Source organism: Epargyreus clarus, unplaced genomic scaffold, assembly GCF_041222505.1.
Source record: "Epargyreus clarus isolate Ecla_fem2 unplaced genomic scaffold, WU_Ecla_fem_2.2 ptg000035l, whole genome shotgun sequence".
NCBI classification, from domain to species: Eukaryota; Metazoa; Arthropoda; class Insecta; order Lepidoptera; family Hesperiidae; genus Epargyreus; species Epargyreus clarus.
In genome coordinates this window covers 8734483-8757104 of record NW_027332240.1, presented here as the reverse complement: position 1 = coordinate 8757104, position 22622 = coordinate 8734483, and the positions used below count along the sequence as shown (strand labels likewise).

At 38.3% G+C, this 22622-nt stretch overlaps 1 protein-coding gene across 1 annotated transcript; it reads right to left on the bottom strand.

Annotated features, from left to right (window-relative positions):
- Window positions 1-10589: 10589 nt before the first annotated feature.
- Window positions 10590-18800, bottom strand: Casp-4 (caspase-4). The gene is made up of 5 exons (XM_073092050.1): window positions 18178-18800; window positions 16334-16512; window positions 14760-14920; window positions 13956-14330; window positions 10590-10893 (listed from the first exon to the last, which is right to left on the bottom strand). Exons 1-5 carry the CDS (start codon window positions 18770-18772, stop codon window positions 10707-10709), a joined length of 1497 nt encoding a protein of 498 aa, XP_072948151.1. The 5' UTR covers window positions 18773-18800; the 3' UTR covers window positions 10590-10706.
- Window positions 18801-22622: the final 3822 nt, after the last annotated feature.

The window sequence follows — 22622 nt, the reverse complement described above, 5'->3', positions numbered from 1 at the left end:
CCCCAGGGTAGAGCCCGATCGGGGCATCGCGCTTGGAGGACTCCGGTTGTGTTCCGTCGGAGATCCCGGAGTTCTCCAATAAGCGTTGAGGACGGCCACCGGGGGGGTTTTAGTGCGGTAAAAATCCCACATAACCCGGCGTCGCTCCCACGTCGTCGGGTACCTTTTGAAGGTTTCCCCCTCGAGAGAAAAAAAAAAAAAAAAAAAAAAGAGTGGGAGCTCGAACCGTCCAGCAAGCAACCCCGGGAAGGACGACAGTATGTGTGGTTGTATACGGTCGTAAACACCAGATGGTGTGGGAGGAGCGAAAAATGCTCCCCTAGGGCAGAGCCCGATCGGGGCATCGCGCTTGGAGGACTCCGGTTGTGTTCCCTCGGAGATCCCGGAGTTCTCCAACAAGCGTTGAGACGGCCACCGGGGGGTTTTTAGTGCGGTAAAAATCCCACATAACCCGCCGTCGCTCCCACGTCGTCGGGTAACTTTCCCCCTCGTAAACAAAAAAAAAAGGTACTACGCCTGTACGGCTGTGTGGTAGAAATTTTATTTACTTTTTCATGATTTATTGCTGATTCAATCTACTTATTTAATTCTATGTCAATAATAATTTATTTAATGAATTTGCTTTCTTAGTCTTCTTTCAGAGCAGGAAAGAGTCCATCCTTTATTCCATTCAAGATCTGACCTAATCGGTGCTTAAAAATATTATCTCCGTTAATCCAGAATTTAAAAAAGGCATTAAAAAGTGTCTTATAAAGAAAAAAACATTTTCAAAAATGCGTCGTGTTTACTTACTGCATGCTTAGTAACAATATCACTCACCTTAATCCAAGATTTTAAAAAAGATCCAAATTATCTTTTAAAGAAAAAACATTTTTTTTTCAAAAATGCGTCATGTTTACTTACTGCATGCTTAACAAGTATAGCGAACTGTGAGCATACCGCATGAACACCGCAGGGTTAAGAGCGGGGCATCGCGCGCCCCGATCTGCTTTCACTGTAACCTTGGCTTTGGGTGGAAACACACGCTTTTATACTTGTTCAGTACACGACTCTGTATTCTATAGCTACGAAGTTATATCAATGTACTCGCAGTAGCATAAGCATTCGAAGAAGTGTATACTCAGTAATGTGTTGTTATTATGCTTCATACAGAGATTTTACATTCAATCCCAGCTAGGCATCTAAAAGTTGACTTAAGATTTATATTTTTATTCTGTGTTTTGCGGTCCTTGTATAATATGATTGCTCAATTGCTAATGGCACCCATCAAGAGAGTAGAGAACATTAATAGCAGCATATAATTAATTTTATTTGGTATTTGGTGGGTACTGGGTGGTTGAAAAATAATAAATTAAAAAATAACTTTGAAACAGAAACGTGGTAAATTTATGCATATTTATTATGAAACATTCATGTTTACTTACTGCATGCTTAACAAGTATGGCGAACTGTAAATACCGCATGAACAGCGCAGGGTTAAGAGCGGGGCATCGCGCGCCCCGATCTGCTTTCACTGTAACCTTGACTTTGGGTGGAAACACACGCTTTTATACTTGTGCATTACACCGCTTTATCTATTTTCTTGCCACGCAGTTAGATCAAAGTAGTAGTGTAGGTTCCAGACGTCACCCAAGTATTCGAAGAGACAACCTTGTCTTTGGGTGGAAACACACGCTTTTATACTTGTTCATTACACGGTTATATCTGTCGTGTAGCCAGCAACATTGTATAAGAATAAAAATAAAATGCGGCTTGTGCCGCTGGGACTACTTCAGGACACACAATTTTTTGGTCAAAAAACCAAGATTTATAATGCGCTTTTTCACAGCGTTTCCCTGGGAGATTCGTGTTATGATCTGGTGTTTATTTTAGTTAGATCAAGGAAGTGGCGGAACTTCCTTCCTTCCAGAACTTTCAGGACATATACTTTTTATGTCCCATGCCCCAGCAAACAGAGGCTTTAGATTCGAACCCAGCCATAATCTAAAATCGAAAAAATACGACTAGATTTCGTTCTATTTTTATCCTGGGTATAAATGTATTGCTCACAGCACCCATAACAAGAGAAGAAAGCGTTAATACAAGTGTTTAATTCATATTCTTTAGCATTAATTCTTAGATTACACTACAGTAAACCAATTAATATTTCTTTCACACTTGATCTGTTATAAATTATTTCTTTTTTAAAAGCTATATCTGTTATATTATTTATTTAATTTTTAAGAGCTGTAAATCACAATGAATGCTAGGAGCATTCTCTAACAGTCGACCTTTTGGCAAAGCAAAACCAGCTAACATTTAGAAGTAGTAGGTATTTTATCAAATAAATGTAACCTTGCATTATTATTAATTACGAGCTTTTGCCCGCGGGGTCGCTCGCGTTACGAAGTAATATTTTCATCCCCTATTTTATCCCCTTTGGGGTAGAATTGATCAGAATCCTTTCTTAGCTAATGCCTACGTCATTAAAATGTACCTGCATGCCAAATTTCAGCCCGATCCGTCCAGTGGTTTGGGCTGTGCGTTGATACATCACTATGTCAGTCAGTCACCTTTGAGTTATATATATTTAGATATCATGACATGACTTCATTGCGTCCAAATAACATCATATATCTTATTTAAAGTATTTATTATTTAAAATGATGTTATATTAAAATTGTACTTTTAATTATTCTATTATTCTATTATCAACCCATTACAGCCCCACTGCTGGGCATGGGTCTCCTCACAGAGTAAAAGGGTTATGCCACAGTCCATTGCACAGCATAGCTTAGTAAAGATACTTCGCCGCCTGGAAATTGAATGAAGCCACAAACGGCTTATTAGTAAGTTCTTTTTTTTAATTCTTGACAAATAAAAACATTTTAGAGAAAAGTTACGAATAAATAACTAATACTGCGTAATTTACTTAATAAACAAATCATTAGGTATATCAAATATTTTAGGGACATTTTAGCACGGAGACGTGTCAAAACTTTTTTACGCAACTATTTCAATTCTCAAAACTGGGTACATTTTCTTGTTAGGAGTGAGTAATCTTTACTAATCTATGTTGCACAGGCGGAACGTGAATTGGTAGATTTCCAACATCTTCGGAAATCTTTTCTTTTTAACTTAGGAGTGTAGACTGTAGATGTTCTCACGATGTTTTCCTGCGCCGTTAAAGCGAGTGATAAAACTATTTCTTAGATGCATATAACTTCGAAATTTCAGACGTGTGCCTGGGATTTTAAACTCACATTGAATGATGACTCCAGTGGCGGCGCGGTCACCATAACGACCTGACGCAGAGAGGGTCCCGGGTTCGATCTCCAGCCAGACAGATATCTAAATGATAAATTTACATTTCTGTTTCTGGGTAGTACGTGGTTTCTGGTAGTCACGTAGACAAATACACAAACACCCAATTTGTGTACCTACGAAACAGGGAATCCTAGTATATCTGTGAGTGTAAAAAGCGTTTTATTTATTTAATGATAGCAGAAAAAAGCTTAAAAAAACCTCGGCGTTTCTATCCAAAATAAGCAGCAGTATATTTCACAACTGCTTCGTACCAGCCACTTGTCTCCTAACTGTTGTTTAGTTCATATTTGGGTTATGTTTGTGCCTTTGGCGTATATTTGACCCCTTTCGTGTATTCAAGCTGGGGTCAGGCGATACAAGCACCACTGGCATAGACACCCGTGACAACATACTAGTTCTTTCCCTGGCTTCGTTTGTATGAATTGGATGGAATGAAATACTTGTAACATACAAATTTTCAGCTTTATGTAACATGCCTCATTTGGCAGTTTTATAAGCTTTTTTAAGAACTCTAATATTATTTATTACATATTATATTATTTAGTTATAAGTATTAACTTCCATAAACACTATTTTAAAATATTACTTAGAAATTACACCAAAACAGTTTAGCCATTTGCAAAATTAGGTCCATTAGCTAAAACTGGTCGTTTCAAAATCATTTTCGAATCTTACACATTAGTACCTAAATCTTGAATTCTCTACACAATTTGAGTGTACAAAAACACAGTTCATCTATATATAGACACTAGCTGACCCAGCAAACGTTGTGTTACCATATAAATAAAAAAATGTTAAGGGTGAACAACCATTATCACTTAGGGATATGAAAAATAGATAGTAGCCGATTCTCAGACCTACTGAATATGCATATAAAATTTGGTGAAAATCGGTAAAAACGTTTCGGAGGAATACGGTAACTTACATTGTTATACGAGAATTTTTATTTAAGATTTATATATATACATAGTTATTTTATTAGTAGATAGAGCTATGCTTGAGGGAGAGCTTTATAAACGTAAGTCGCCTGCCATGTAGTTCTGTTCATTTGCTATAAGCATTTAGCTAGATTCCACTTAGCCACACGCCGTCTCGATGATTCTTGTGTTACCTACTAAGGTACTAAAGCAATGATACCCAAAGTGTATATGGACTCCTAGGGGTACGACGACGAGGGGTAGGCTACAAGTGGTTGATGTAAGCGGAAAAAAATTGAGAGTCTGTCAGGTAATGACTAAGCATCAACCATAGTGGTTCTGATTTTAGCTGATAGCTATATAAAAAACAAAAAAATACAAAAAACCCCCATTTCCTAGCTATATTGCTGACGTATTTGACACAATCACCTGAAGTGTGTCACAGTGATCTGGGTTCGATTCTCGATTAAGCATTCATTCATCCTTCTTTAAAAAGTGTTTGTTTCACAGACCTGTATTTGTTTCGTTTAGATATAGGTCTGTGGTTTTTTATATATATATGGACAAATATTATGTAGGATCAACAGCTCCAAGAATCAAACCGCTTATTACATAGTAAGTATTTCATATATAGTTTCTATTATTCTATTATTATTGTTATTATGAATTAACTATTTGTCGCACTGAGTGCATTGTGAGTAATAATTTAGTCATCCCATAACATAATAATAACATGATAATAATAATATAAAAATAATATTCCAATGAATCAGGCCCAATATGTGTCTATTAAAGGAAATTGTACTGAAGTATACTATATAATGAGTAATAAATAGATAAATACTAAGAATTAATTATTATGTTACTAAGAATTAATGTAGAATAATAACACACGGCAATTCAATCTTAGGTTAATTGTTCCCTAACTCAGCGGCGTAGAGCTGCCGTGTTCTAGTTTGAAGGGTTCCAACTAAACCCTTAAGTAAGTATCGATGATGGAAATTATGCAAGACTACTGTCATTGTCCCTGTAGCTCCAGGACCAGAATAGGGCTACGGTATCCTCTGCCTGTCGTAAGAGACGACAATAGGGGTTTTTGGGGTTGGGGCAAGAATGGGAGCTCTAACCGCCAGCGACCCCGGGAAGAACGATGACATGTGTGACCTCATACCGTCGTACGCTCCACAAGGAGTGGCGAGCTTCACGATCATCTAGGCGGAACCTGACGGGGCAACGCGCTAAAAGTACTCTGATTGCGTTCCTTTGGAGCTCCCGGAGTCCTCTACGCCGCGCCGAGGACGGTCACCGGGGGGTTTTAGTGCGGTAATAATCCCGCATAGTCCGACGTCGCTCCCACGGCGTCGGGTACCTTTTGACCCTCGTCAACAAAAAACAAAAAAGGGCTACTGGCATATTTATTGACGGTAAAATTGACTAAAATGTGGTACAATACTATTCCTATTGAATTAAGGGTGGCAACCCTAAATTAATCACCATGGACAGTAGAGTAGTAACAATTTTAGATCACAATTTCCTCTTCTTAATCACACTTCATTTCCTTCTGAAGCGTTGATATTTTTTTTTATAATATAAGAGTAGCAGACGAGCATGCAGTCCACCTGATGGTAAGGGGCTACTGCTGCCCATGGACATCTGTAATCAAACCCAGATAGGATTAGATATTCCTACCTGAGGTCGGCCATAGATGCGCCGCTACCCCTGAGGACTAAGCTGGAACGCTTCGGACAATTCCGTCTCTCTTACCACACCCTTCAAACTGGAACACAGCAGCGCCTAACACGGCTGTTATTAAGTAGAAATAGGTGTGGCGGTGGTGCCGCCGGAGTCGAGCCACAAGGGGTTCTATCACCTTCATAATTTATATTGTTGACAGTCAAAATAGGTTTCGTAGAGATGTCTCTATACCATTTTTTTTTTAAATTCACGTTCCTTCTTCTAGTAGGCTCTCATGTGATGTGTGACGTGGATTCCACTACTTCCAAAGCTCTGTACATAAATCCTTAGAGCATACGAATTGCGTACCTACACAACGTCGACATCGGAACCGTAACAATTAACTCACAAAGCCCCATTGTACAGAACCCGAATGACATTGTATAACAAAAAACCCCATTGTCCCCAACAAAGCTGAATGGAGAGTAAAAGGACACCAGAACTTTCTATAAAACTTTCTATAGACAGTTGCAATTTGAGATGATGACCAGTTTCTATGATGAAGAATAAAAGGATTTTCTGTAATGCATTTTAATTAGAATTAAAACTACTTCGCAAGAATCCGCCACAAATATGTATGATGGTATATATTTTAAATCATGCAGTATGTACCACCCTACCACAAAGGATGCGTGTAGATACAAAAAATTAAAAATATACACCACCATACATACCACCACCAACACTGATTAGTAGCAGATTATTGCGAAGTAGTTTTAATCTTAACTTAATAGCATGGATTTCCGCAGTGACGCCTGATACAGTTAACTACGTAATGCATTTATTAAATTCCAGTTAAGTTTCAATAAATGTTAACAGTAATTGTATGTTGTCCTATGTAACGTATGTAATGTAATGTAATGTAATGTAATGTAATGTAATGTAATGTAATGTAATGTAATGTAATGTATGTAATGTAACCTAATATAAATTAATGCTGCTCTCTAGTATTTTGCGACGCCCTCTCAGGGCATCACATATCTCTTATATTTTGTTGTAAGTTGTGTGTGTATTTTGCAATAAATAAAAATATATTTTTAATACACTATTTATTAATAAATAAATAGTGTATTAAAAATATAGTGATAACTGATAGCTGTGTGGTGGAAACTTGACCTCTCAATCCGAGGTTCGAATCCCAGGCACGTCATTTATCAATGTCATGTGCTTTTATCACTTACTTTAACAGTTAAAAAAAATGAAAATCCCAAACGTATTTTCTATTTTTAAGTCTATTAATGCGCACTTGCTCAGCGTGATGGACTATGGCCTAATGCTTCTCATTCTGAGAGAAGACCCGTGCCCAGCAGTCCACGCAGCATAACAGCTGTGTTAAGCGCCGTTGTGTTCTGGTTTGTAGGGTGTGTTAAGAGACCCCCAGGGTAGAGCCCGATCGGGGCATTGCGCTTGGAGGACTCGGTTGTGTTCCCTCGGAGATCCCGGAGTTCTCCAACAAGCGTTGAGGACGACCACCGGGGGGGTTTTAGTGCGGTAAAAATACCACATAACCCTGCGTCGCTCCTACGTCGTCGGGTACCTTTTGAAGGTTTACCCCTCGTAAACAAAAAAAAAAAAAAAACAAAGTGTGTGTTAAGAGAAACATTTTCCGGGGCATTACAACGTAGTCCTCGTGGTTATCGGCGCATTTGTGGGCTCTCGAGGATACTAATCTTATAAGAGGTTTATTAAAGATGTCCATGGGCGACAGTAGCCAGTTACTTTAGGTTCACTGCATGCTTCTTAAATCATGCTTCTTAACTGTAAATGCTAAAAACACAACAGTGATACATTAATACGTAAGCATACTTAAGTAAGTAAATCGTTGTATTCAAATTTTTAAACAGTAAAAACGATATTGTGGCAGTGAAACTTTTCACAGTCAGTCTATTATGATGAATGTTTGCACATTTTGGCAGAATTGGTGTATGCAAATGGCGTCAGCGCAAAACAATGCAACACACCTGTTAATATCGAAGTCAAAGTGACGCCGAGGTTTCCGTGCATCTGGGGGCGTATTTACCGTATTCAGTCTCGAAACACGATGGAGTTATCGGATATTGATTTTAGATAGAATATGTCGTGAATATGTTGCACTTGCAGCAGTAGCCTAGTAAAAAAGCAGTGATAGCCTAGTGGATAAGAAACTCGGCCTTTGATAGAGAGCCCCGGGGTTCAAATACCAGGTCTCTGTTTTTTTATGTGCGTATTAGAAATTAATTATCACTTGTTCTAACGGTGGAGGAAAACATCGTGAGGAAACCTGCATACCTGAGAAATCTTTAAAATACAAAAAGTTTTCAAAGGTATGTGAAGTCTACCAATACGCACTTAGCCAGCGCGGTGGACTATGGCCTAATCCTTCTCATTCTGAGAGGAGACCCGTGCCCAGCAGTGGGATAGTAATGGGTTGATGATGATAATTAATTTCGAATACGCAAATAACTTCGATAAATCAGTGGTGCCTGGGATTCAACCCCGGACCCCTTGATCGAGAGGCTGAGTTTCAACCATAGGCGGTTACTGCTTCTATTTCCATGGTGCATCTAATATGGTGTACCGTTTATGAATACAGCACCACCATGACATCACCCAGACTGGATGCTTCAGTTCTAATTGTGTTGTGAACTTGAGAATCTGCTTCTGGTTAATTTCAATGAATTACCGATCGTCAGTCGAGTGCTGTGGAAATAAACTGTTGCTGCACAACATGGATCCTATTTTTGGATACATTTTTGAACATAATTTCATTGTATATTGGTATACCTATTGCTTTTAAGCAGGGATAGCATAGTGGTTAAATTCGACCGCTTGTCCGAGATTCAAATCCGAGGGACAATTTTTCAAAAAATATGTGCGTATTAGAAATAATTATTACTTGCTGAAAGGGTGAACGAAAACATAGTGAGGAAAACTGCATACCTGAGAAATTTTCAAAGGTACGTGAAGTCTACCGTGTCGCACTTAGTCAGCGTGGACTATGGTCTAATTCGTCACATTCTGAGAGGAGACCTATGCCCAGCAGTGGGACATTAATGAGTTGATGATGATGATTGCTTTTTGAGGTTCGGTGCCCAAGGGTAAAAACGGTGTCTCGTGAACCGTAATAGATAGACACTAATTTTTTACAGAGCATATAAAACTGTAGCCGATATAATAACAAACACTAAAATAAAAAAATCTTAAAAGCAACTGGGAGTCTTCACGAAAGAAACCGCTATTTTTCGGTGTTTTCCACTTTATTTATTGAACCGTAAATTGTAGACAGTTCTAATTTTCTAATTGCATTTACTCCTAACAAATACTAAAAATAAATCAATAGTTAGAGAATATACAATTAAACTATACAACATATGAACATTTTGGAGCTACGGAACCCTTCGTATCCGAGTTCGACTTGCACTTGGTCAATTATTAATATCACCCGGATCAAAGGGATCGGAGAATAAAACAGACAGAACTCGCATAATTTTATTTTATTTCAAAACTTACGAAACAGTATCACAAGCTGAAAACTAATATCTACCTGAGATGAAAACATCTCTACAAAAATTCTTAATTTACTATAATTTAATGACAAACTTAATACATGATAACAAAATAATTAAACATAGACACACTGATTTAATATGTAATAAAAGTTGCTAATGATTCATACGAATCTAATGTTGCTACGACAAATTGTTACTATTGTCAATACCCAGCTCTGATCACTTGTTTTGAGCAAAATATTATTAATATCTCACTTGGAACATTGACAAATGGATTATAAAGTGTTATGACATATTAAAATCATTAATTTCAAATACTTCCAGCATTAGAAAGGGCTGCAAAAGTCAAGGTTTTGCCCGGTTTGGAAATATCAGTAAGATTCTGGGGCTGTTCTTTACACCAAATAATCCGTCCTCTTGAGGTATTCCCGGACCGGTATGACGTGGGGCTCTTCAAAAAAGGTGCAAAAAGAGCTCTTTTTTTCATAATATAAGAGTAGCAGACGAGCATGCAGTCCATCTGATGATAAGTGGCTACTGCCGCCCATGGACATCTGTAATCAAGCCCAGATAGGATTAGATATTCCTACCTGAGGTCGGCCACAGATGCGCCGCTACCCCTGAGGACTAAGCTGGAATGCCTCGGAAAAGCCTGTCTCCTTTACCACACCCTTCAAACCGGAACACAGCAGCGCCTAACACTGCTGTTATTAGGTAGAAATAGGTGTGGCGGTGGTGCCGACGGAGTCGAACCACAAAGGGTTCTACCACCTTCAGAAGCCTTCTACCAGCTCTCCTTCAAAGCCGGCGATGGATTGACGACTCCTCTGGTGTTGCATATGTCAATAGGCGGCGTTGAATACTTTCCATCAGGTAGCGCGTCTGCTTAATCGTTAGGTTAAACAATAAAAAAAGTCCTATTGGGGATAGATTGCAGTACTAGTACTAGTACTTGTCAGCCGTTTCTCCCCGCCACCGTAGTTTCGCAAAACTAAACTGGAACTTCTCATCTCCTACATCATATCCTTTAAAACCAAAACGCAGAGAAAGCAGAAAAAGGTGTGTTTTACATTCACAGCCCCACTGGGATGTGTGTGCCATGAACACACACAAACACCCGGAACAGATATCTGTCTCGCCGGGGATAGAAGCCGGAACCCTTTGCGAATCAGACTGGTATGATGCCCGCTCCGCCACGCGAGTCGTGCCGATGCCGATTTATCGAAATCACGAAGAAACATTTGATCTATCTCTTTCCTCATCAATGTTTATAGAAATACAGATATTTGAAGTATTCGCAATGCCTCGCATTATTGGTCAAGTGGTCGCAAATGGCTTTGGCCATTTTTTCCTTCGCTGCGTTAAACTTATCCTCGTTTTCAAAAGTATTGGAGATGTCCAGGAAAGTGCGTGCTGTTGAATCACTTGGATGTTCTTCGAGGAAGTGCCTGAAACAAAGTAGAATAATATTAGAATATTCTTAAACTGAATTGGGCTTTTTGGACGGTACGCAAATTCTATATTTTGCAATTTGAGGGGAAACAGAGATAGCTTGATGCCAATTTAAACAAATAGGAATTTCAATTATCACTAATACAGATTTTCATTTTTTTATCTGGATCTTCCCTACTTCCATATAAAAGAAAGTCACAAAGGAATTCTACATGTATGTACAGTAAGATCGTATCATTACGTTCCAACAACTGCTATTATAATCACAATGCTACCTTAAGGCAGCCTCAGACACTCTACTTCTGAGGTCAATTTTTTTTGTTTACGAGGGGGAAACCTTCAAAAGATACCAGGCGTCGTTCCCACGTCGTCGGTGGGATTTTTACCGCAGTAAAACTACCTGGTGGTCGCCCTCAACGCTTGTTGGAGATCTCCGGGATCTCCGACGGAACACAACCGGAGTCCTCCAAGCGCGATGCCCCGATTGAGCGCTGCCCTGGGGGAGCGTTCGCTCCTCCCACAATATCGGGTGTTTACGATGGTATGCGACCACACATACCTCCGTCCTTCACGGAGTCGCTTACTGGACGGTTTGAGCTCCCACTATTGCCTCCGGCTACGGAAACGACAGGCAGGGGATCCCGTAGACCTATCTAGTCCCGGAACTACAGAGACAAAACATTTTTATCCTACACTTTTCAAAATGGAAAGAAGTTCTTAACTATCCACCACGACGACCACGACTTCTACGTTTACTTGGCGTAGAATCCTGCAGCTTAGTTCAATCTATTTACATCTACATACATAAATAACCTTCTGCATTCAGCAGTCTATTCATAAGTGCTTACACGAAAACAAGGACTCGGCCTTATATTTTCATGTTTAGTAGCTTGTCAGCCTGTTTATTTGCAGTGAGAATAGATTTACAGGCAATTCCCAACGGTGCGTTAAGGTAGACCTCGGCATCGTTGCCAGAATAGCTTACAAATATTTTGTTACGGATGTTACAATGGTCAGGTGTAAGCCATTATTATTAACGATTCCGTACTCAACTTCGGATGCATCCTTGCATCGATTTTATGAAATAACTCGTGATATTATGGGAAAGTCCTCTAAAATTTCTTATATATTTTTTTTATAATATAGGAGTAGCAGACGAGCATGCAGTCCACCTGATGGTAAGTGGCTACTGCCGCCCATGGACATCTGTAATCAACCCCAGATAGGATTAGATATTCCTATCTGAGGTCGGCCTCAGATGTGCCGCTACCTCTGAGGACTAAGCTTCAACGCTTTGGAAAAGTATGTCTCCCTTACCACACCCTTCAAAACGGAACAAAGCAGCGCCTAACATTGCTGTTCTTAGGCAGAAATAGGTGTGGCGGTGGTGCCGCCGGAGTTGAACCTCAAAGGGTTCTACCACCTTCAAAAGGTACTCCAGAGAAGGCTTTTAACATATTGTTATTCTATAACTTTATTTTATTTCATTTGCTACGCAGTCCATTGGTCATTATTGGTAAGTGGCAACTGCCGAAAGACATCTATAATCAACCCCGATATGATCCAAATGATGTATAACAATAATTGTATTCTGTCATCGGAGAAGTTAGTAGAAAATAGCAATATGTTTTTCAGCTACTTAGTGGAGATTTTGAATATATTTTAATACGTCATTCTTGTAAGCGATCAGATCGTCTTGTCTTCATCAATCAAAATCTCGAGCCTTGACTAAATTATTGGAGGTGAAATTTCGTTTCTATCTCGAAGAAATGGGTTGAGGTCAAAAGTTACTCGCATCGATCATATTATTCGGGACGAACAGTTGTGCCAACAATTATGTCATATATTTACATATTCACCGCATAAAGCCCCATTTACATTTACAAACATTAGAGGTGTGGTATCAGGCAAAAACATATTTTTTTATCATAATATTTAGACTGGATGGCCCATGTCTGTACCCTTACCATGAGTTTTTAAGTTTGACAAATATGACTGCTTTGGTATTTGTTTACGTATTTGCCCATACAATTTGGAAATTTGGAAATTGTATGAGCAAATACGTAAACAAATACCAAAACAGTTATATTTGTCAAAACGTAAAAACTCATGGTTAGGGTACTGAGCCGTCGTGTAATGGAAGATATAAATACATTTATACACTTACGTATCGTATATGTATAAATTATGTGTATATATTATTATGATATGAATGATAAGGACAGTTATATCCTTTTTTCATAAATACACGAGTAGCAGACGAGCATATAGTCCACCTGATGGTGAGTAGGTACTGCCTTCCATGAACATCTGTAATTAACCACAGATAGGGTTATATATTCCTAATTGAGCTTGGCTTTAGATACGCCGCTACCACTTCCTTACCACACTCTTCTAACCAGAACACAGCAGCGCTTAACACTGCTGTTATTAGGCAGAAATAGGTGTGGCGCTGGTGCTGTCGGAATCGAATGACATCCTACATATTCATATCTACAGACATCGTACATATCAGACAAGTCAATATAATTACTGTAGAAATGAGACATGTATAAAAAGATAATATTTCACTGCTTAGAAATCTATATTTAAGTGATATGAAGCCATATCAGGATAAAAGATAAACATTGAATTAATATTAATAAGATATGTGGAGAAACCGGATAAAGTAAAGTGTTATTAGTTAGATTCAAAGGTAGAACGAGTATAATTCGTCCGGGGAGGTACCATCGTCACACATATTCCTAGTGCGAAGCAGTTCTGTTTTAACGGATGTGGATACTAACTTAATCCTTATGTGACGTAACCGTCTTATTATTCAATAATCTACCATCTTAGACTTGATTACAGACGTCCACTGCAGGGTCTTAATACAAGTGAACTGCTTCTTTGCTACTAGTAAGTAGTCCACTAGCTTCTAATCATTTTCAATCTTTTTTCAGCCAAAAAATCAAGGCATCAACAAAATTCGATTTACGTAACGGGATTGTGACTAGAATTGTTTGATGACTCGCTAAAAATAGAACTGTACATGACTTAAAAAGCCAAAACTACTTACAGCAAACATTTCTTGATGTAATCGAAATGGTCCAGGAAGCAGGAACACGGTCCAAACTGCACCAGCATGGGCGTAGTCGGCGCCGTATCCAAAGCAGTATTCCTTGAAGTTCCCGGCGAATCTAGGAACGTCATCGGGAGATTCTCATCACCAAACCTCCGGAGGAACAGCTTCCTTATCAGCGTGGAGGTAACCGTTGGCATCTGCTTGTAACTGTCGATCTCTCTGGTCAATCTGTTGTATTCCTCCCAATGTCTGTCTGCAGCTATCTCCCGCTTCACTTCCGTCAAGATCGACTCCAAGTCGTGTGAAAGGGCTAGCTCATTGATCTTCCGGCAAAGGGTTTGTATGAACCAGGAACCGTGGAGTTCATCTCTGGAAGATTTAGATTTATCATGCTCAAATATGTGTAAGTAATTATCACATGTATTTTGCCTTATATACATTTATGGCAGTGAATTCTCCGATTATTCGAAAATATATGAGAAATCTGGCAGTCAGGCAGTCAGACTAGTTGTTGAAACGAAGCCTCTCTTTCAAAGCTAGGTGCGTGTTAGAAATTAATTATGAGCGGTTTAAACAGTGGAGAACGTCATGAAGAATCATACACACTTGAAAGTGGTTAAAAAAATCTCAGGGGTGAGTGAAGTCTACCAATCGGCAGTTGGCCTGTGTATTATTTATTATTAGACTCTGCCCAAAATCCTCTCACCTGTGCCCCGTAGTGGGTCAGTAATAGGTTGACTATGATGACACTTACGGTGCCTACTTTCCATTTTAAATTGCAATTGAAGCTTGACGCACCTGGTAGATGGTTCTCCTACGTACGAACTGTGAACGATCAACATATCTGATGTGACCGGCAAGGTATAGGGTTCTACGTCTTCATCCAAGTCCTTTCTGATTTTTGATGATTGCATTTGGAATACAGGGACCCCGGGAAGACACCTCGTACCTCTGCAAGCCTGGAATATATGTTGGCATGAAATCCACGGAGAAGCAATTGGCAATCAAGGTCCAAAACATCTTATATAGGAATAGCAGACGAGCGAGCAGTCCATTTCATGTTCAGTGGTTACTGCCACCTACGGATATCTGTAATCAACCTCAGATAAGGTTAGATTCCTACCGGTCGGCCACGGATGCGCTACCGACAAGGACTGATCTCAAATGCCTCGGAAATGTATGTCTCCCTTACCACAGCTTTTAAATCAAAACACAGCAGCGCTTAACACTGCTGTTTTTAGACAGACGCAGTTGCGGCTGTGGTGCCCCCGTAGTCGAACAAAAGAGGGTTCTACACCGTCAAACCAAGTGTACCCGAGATCTACTATTTACAGTGACCAGTTACGATCACGTAGATTCCCGGTTCATCTGTATATCCTTCCATTTCGGTGGAAGACTAAGCAAACGAACAAGGAACTCCTTCAGAATGGAAGTAGGCGTAGATTTTTTATAGAAAAAAATTGTTATAGAATCGTTTGTTTCCATAATTCCATAATTAGGTATCCAAAATGTAAACAAAGGTGTTGAAGTATCAAGAAAATACTTTTCAACTGGTGTTTTTTTTTTTATTTTTGACAATATTAAAGTAATACAACGATAATAAAATAATAATCTAAATAAATTAAGATTAATTCACATTTTCCAATATTTATATTAAGTCAATTTCGTTCCATACAGTAATAATAATAAAAAAAAACGTGTATGGTTGAAAATTAAAATGTGATAATGGTAATGGTAAATAAGCGGGATCCAAAACATTTTTTGTGGCGACATTTTTGTTGACTTTTTTAAGTTTTTGTTTCTCGTTCATTTGTTAAGGTTTACGATACCTGTCATCTTATTTTGACAATGACTTTTCTTTGTTTGCATTTTGAACACCTAAGTAATTATGAATCGGCTACTATAGTAAGTAGTTGTTGTACTAATGCTTAATGTTCAGTGTGACACAAACGGTCGGCTACTTACAGGTAATACCAGTAGGGGATTTCAATCATCTTATCGTGTACGTAAATTGTTATCAATATTGTTATGATACAACTCGATATGGTTCATCCGGTGTGATTCATAGTATTAACGGAATCTTAGTTCCGTATTACTGAGACATATAGTCTACTACACTTAAGTGTACCAGAAAATGATACCAGTAAAGTACAAATAATCGTTTTTATCGTTTCGTTTGTTTTTTGTAAAGAGAAATCTCTCGCCAGATGTCGTAATGATGCCTAAGTAACAGCTGTGCTTAATTAGTCCGAGATCAGAACGTATTATAAACTAGATGTTTAAAAAACTTCGATAGCGTGATTCAGGATACATGTGGCGCCATCTCTTAGTGAATTGTATAAAGTTGCCACAATGTCACTGTCACTACTCACCTGAATAATCAAGACCTTCGGTTTCGTGATGAGCGTTGGCTTGTCGTAGACCCTGAAGTACTTGATAATATCCATTTCGCTGTACACCTGATCCTTTGCCCTGAGTAGGCCGTTGAATGTGCCATGAGTCAGAACGGCCACCGCCACGCATCCATATTCCGTAAAGTTCTTTGTTTTAACTGAAAAAAGTGGCAAGATTTAACTAAAGTTATGTCATGAACGTCCACGCAGCTAATGGAGATATAAATACGTTAATTCACATTATATTTTGTCTGCCATGACACGTGTGTAACTTAAGTGACCGAAAATCAAATTGGAAATATATTAACGTACAGATTGTACTGCTAAATGAATTGATTAATATACAAGTAGAAAAAATGGTATAGTTTTCTTAAGATACTCGTACCACGTGTACTAATACACTGAAGTCGAAACTATTCGAGCAGTGTGTGTTGCCAATTATGACCTACGGCGCCGAAACGTAGTCCTTTACTGTAGGCCTCGTTCGAAAGCTGAGCTCCTTCGAAATGAACAAGATACATAAATTTTGCACGCCTAATGTAGAACGTAAGATACTTATTATACATTTAAGATCCTTGTAAAATACTATGTTCTTGCAAATAAATGATTCGATTTGATTTGATTGAAGCTCAGAGTCGCTCAGCTTGCTATGGAGAGAGCTATGCTTGGTATTTCGCCACGAGACATGATTCGCAATGAAATCCGTAGACGAACTAAGCTTACCGACATAGCTCTCAAAATTACAAGGCTGAAGTGGCAATGGGCCGGCCACATCGCTCGGATAACCGATAACCGATGGAGAAAAAAGGTCGAGTGGCGACCACGTGTAGACAACAGGAGTGTAGGCCACCCCCCGACCACGTAGACCAACCACCTGAAGAAGACGGTGGGAAACCGCTTGATTCAAAGGGCACGAGACCGGTTGGAGTGGCGCCAATTAGGGAAGGCCTGTGTCTAGCAGTGGACCTCAAAAGGCTGATGGATTGATGGATGGACTAATACACTATTGTTTTCAGCATAACTATGACTATGAGCCCAAACTTGAGGGATTTTGCTAGTAGCTAACTGAAGAGTGACAATGATAGCTAAGTGGTTGAAACTCATCAATCACCTCTCGATCAAGGTGTACGAAGAGTTAATCCAAGGTACATCCCTCAGATCTTTCAAAATTACGTGCATATTTAAAATTAATTATCACTTGCTTAAACGGTGAAGGAAAACATAGTGAGGATACCTGCATATCTAAGAAATCCTAAAAACCAAGCTCTCAAATACGAAATCTACCAGTACGCACTTGGCCAGCGCGGTGGACTGTGGCCTGATTCTTTTCACTCTGAGGATGCCCGTGCCCAGGATAGGGACAGTTATGTGTTGACGACGACTGAAGTTTCATTATAGCTTCGACTATCACACCACAACTGTGTTCTAAGATTCCAAATACATGATTGTATTGTCATCCAAATCACACAAATATAGCCTTTCGATACTATAATTAGAATTTCACCTATTTTTACCGAATAACATCAGTATTAGGCGCTGGTGTGTTCCGTTTTGAGACAGACTTTTCCGAGGCGTTCCAGCTTAGTCCTCAGGAGTAGCGGCGCATCTGTGGCCAACCTCAGGAATATCTAATCCTATCTGGGGTTGATTACAGATGTCCATGGGCGGCAGTAGCCACTAACAATCGGGTCGACTGCATGCTCGTCTGCTACTCCTATATTATTATAAAAAAAAATAGGAATATAATCGACTTTCAAGATTTGATTATATCCCAAGTGAATGCAATATAAAAGTGTAAAAATAAAATAACTAAGTATACATACATGTTTCAAGAACTTCAATGATTTGCTCCTTAGTAAAGTTCTTATGTTCGATTACTTCAAAACCATAATTCTCAAAAGTAGCTGTTAATACGTCTACGTCTTGTTTAGTTCCTAATCTTGGTTCGAACCCTTCAATGGATTCTTGGTTGAAAATAATTAAACAGTTCTTCTGAAATTTCTCTAACTCGTACGTTCTGGCTTCTTTATGTAAAGCTTTTGTGTTGGTCAATAGTCCAAAATCCCCTTGTGGTTCTACTACATCTTCGTCTATGCTCTTGGAAGCAACTATTTTAGGTGGAGTTATCATAACAGCATCTAATAATAGCCTCTTCTTATAATCGCTAGCGAGACTTGCACTCGGTTCTTCATTTGGGGTGTTTTCGAAGACTTCTGGCTCATGCACTGTGCTATCTTCAGACTCTACTAACTCTTCATCGCTATTCCTTGCATCCGTAGCAACAGGTTGGGTATTTCTCGCCTGGGTGTTTCCTGTTCCAGGGTTTTTGCCTTTTCTCCTCCTTCCCCTTTTTCGGTGAGCATATTCGAAATCCACTTCACTGGCACTAAGTTTTTCATTTCGCCACGTGTCGTCCATTTTGTATGCTAATCTTTTTACTATTCTGTACAAGTTACTTAACCACGAGCAATATATGAAATGCTTGTATCAATGTTATTGGCGACAATCTGACTATTATCTAATCTCGTTGATAACTGGTGTCATCGATAGCTTTAAGGAGTGAGATCACGTTGTTATTACAATGCAATATTATAAATTCTTTGTTCTAAATTTACAATGCATTTTCAAGGAGGTAACTTATTTTTATCAATATTTTGTATATGGTACTTACTAGAACTTCGCACACGCTTCACACGGTTACATATAGGTACCTACCACCGCGAATCTTGCCATAAATATTTTTAAAGTTTAAAAGAATAATTTGATCAGACATTGTTTTCATGTACTTAGCTCTATTGATTTTACAAAATAATAAATGTGTTATTTTTTTTTCGCTGAGTGATACACATTTCATAGATTGTTTGGTTCTGACGACCTTTTTTAGCAACTGTGTTTGGAGGCCCCCCAGGATCGGGGGCCCGGGACGGACCGCCCCTAGCGACCCTTAAGCCGCTAGACCACTATTGATTTACACAAATAAAGCTCCCAGTCAAACATAAATAACTATGTATGCAATCAGCATATTTTTTTCAGATGTCAACAATTATCACCTAACTTGGCCCAAATTACCAAAATCTTAATAAATTATAATATAGTTTTTTTATAATATAAGGGTAGCAGACGAGCATGCAGTCCACCTGATGGTAAGTGGCTACTGCCGCCCATGGACATCTGTAATTAACCACAGATAGGATTAGATATTCCTACCTGAGGTCGGGCACAGATGCGCCGCTAACCCTGAGGACTAAGCTGGAACGCCTCGGAAAAGTCTGTCTCCCTTACCACACCCTTCAAACCGGAACACAGCAGCGTCTAACACTGCTGTTAATAGGTAGAAATAGGTGTGGCGGTGGTGCAGCCGGTGTCGAACCACAGAGGGTTCTACCACCTTCAAAATCTACATTAACATCTATATCTACATCTACAATGAAATCTACATCTACATTAATGATGAAATCTACATTAAATTTATTTTATTCCGTTCAGTACTTTTTGAGTTTATCGCGTTCAGTCAAACTGAGGCGGCGGGAAAAAATATTATATGTGTTATCAAAGTTAATTATATACGATATAGGTACAAGTAACTACCTAAAATAGAAGTGAAGGCGCATAAAGCTGCGCGCCTTTTTTATAAAATTGAATCGCAGACACAGATACTCGTACAAAGTGGTCCAATATAGAACCTCCTTTTTTAATCATATTTTTAATGCATTATATAACCTTCACCGAACCTTGAAGCAGATCAACAAAAATAATTGCCACCAGTAATATAATATGGCTTATTATATAATTTATTTTATTTATTTTATTATTTATTGTCACTAATAGAATTCTAAACGCCTGAAATTTTAGCATAGCAAAGTTTCACAACTTCAACATTTCCATCTATCTTAAATTAGGATGAAATAAAAATTTAATAAACTGCGTAAATTAAATATTTTCTCCGACATTTTTATAGAAAAAAATAGAAAGGCCTACAACACATGTCAGGTTACTATAAATTGTTAAAAATAATATTTATACCAATTAGTTAAATGCATAGAGTATTATACCGTGTATATACAGGTAGTTAAATGTATTGTTGTACTCTACCAATCTGCGCATCTCTTGTTGTGTTGCTACATACAAATCTTTTGCCCTAATAAAAGTGAAATAATATTTTTATGCCGCATTTCTATTTAAAAATAATAAAAATGGTATACTATTAGAACTTGTGTAAAAATATCAAAATGTATCATAAAATAACATTATGTCAATTTTAACGTATTATACAGGTACAGGTACCTGTCAGGTTAATACGGTATAATGTGCGAATGTTTTTTTTTTGGAATTATATTCTAGAACATAATATATTACTGTTGTTAACCGACTACGAAGGGAATATTTTACATTCATAATTGTGTATCAAAAGGACTAAACCATTTGAGTTAGTGACATGACACAGTGTAGTGTTAGTGAAATAGTGATAAGTGAACATTATATAACATAAGAACAATGTGTCCACTCCTTTATGTGATAAGACAAAGAAGTGTAGTGTCAGAGGACGCCGCCTTGATTATATGATTATTTAGCAGTTTAAGTTAGCGTAAAATTACCCATTAGTCTTATAATAGGCTAGATTGTAATTAATATAAAGTACCTTAATAGGGGTCGTTCAAGTATTACGTAACGCAATTTGGGGGGGAGGGGGGGTCTTGTAAAACGTTACGATGCGTTACAGGGGCGGGAGGGGGTCTTCCGTAATACACGTTACGTAACATTTTTTTAATAAAAAATAGGGAATTAAAACTCCTAAATTGGCAACCCTTTTCATTTACGTCTTACGGGAAATCCCTTGAATGAGTGGGTTCAGCCGAACTAAGTCCTGAGTATTCTAAGTTAGACAAAGTACAGTATAGCAGTATGTATGCTTTGACTATACTTAAACTAACTTAGAATACTCAGGAGACCTAGTTCGGCTGAACACACTCTTTGTATAGTCTGGTTGTCATTTTTAATTGGTTCTCGCAAGTTGGCAAATCTTTTCGTTCATATTTCACGGGGAATCCTAGATTGTATTGTACGTCATTTAATGTTGTTTCCGTTGTCAGTATTCGTTAGTGTTTAAAGACAAGTAGAGATAGGTTGTACTAGGTAAATTTGGGATTAGGTATGCCTGTTCCTAGTATTTAAAAATACGTGATCCAGAAACCTGTTCCACCTAGTCCCATAAAGTCTCATTAGTTAGTACAATTTGGTGTGGACTAGGTACTTATTCTTGGACTAAGAAGCTAGTTCATTCATGCCTTGCATCAATACGTAAGGGCGGTAAGGTTTGCACGCGCACTCACTAGTAATAATGAATTGTAATCTATCCTTCATACTTTATACAGGCTTAGGACTGTCAACGTTAGATTTATCGAAATAGTAGTTTGATTTATCATTTTAAAGGTTTCGTGAGTCGGCGCGGCGTCCACCTAAATGACATTCGTATAGATTCGGAATAGATGCACGACTGAACAATTCCGAATTTTCACACATTTGACTTTTCATACTTAATTCGCATCGAGTTCGTTTCGTCTGTTTGATCCGACAGCGACTAGGTGTAGTTAAAAAGGACAAGTATATTTTTGCCTGCCCATGAGTTGATGTTTTATTAATTTTTACTCTTATTCGCATTAAAAATCTCTTGTTTTATTTCTTAGTATTATAAAGTAAACATGTAAGTAAAAGTATCCCAAGGATAAAAACTATAACATAACTTTTTAGCGAGTTTAGGGTAAAAATTGACACTTGAGTGTTACGTAACGTTAGGGGGGGGGGGGGTATAGAAAAACGTTACGGTGCGTTACAAGGGGGGGAGGGGGGGTCAAAAATCTTCAAAAATTGCGTTACGTAATACTTGAACGGCCCCATACTCATTCGGTACTTTATACATGCAAAAAAAAAATTGTGTATAGTCTGAGTATTTTATGAGCAAGAGGCAGTTTTCGAAACTTTTGTCAGCTTCATCAATGTTTTTTTTTTTTAATTTCACAGATAAAGGTTATTAAAATGACGATCTTAAAGGCTAGATCTCGTGTTCATTTTCAATTAAATGCGTAATATTTTTTTGACAGGGAACGGAATGGAAAGATGTAATAATGTCTTAAATATTCATTAAAATATGAACATTAAATTATTCCTACTCCTTAGGTAGTTTTGACAACTTTATGATTGTCAATAGCACCCCTGCTACATATACCTACACAAAAGTTTGCCAGACTATTGTAAAATATTAACCACTCGA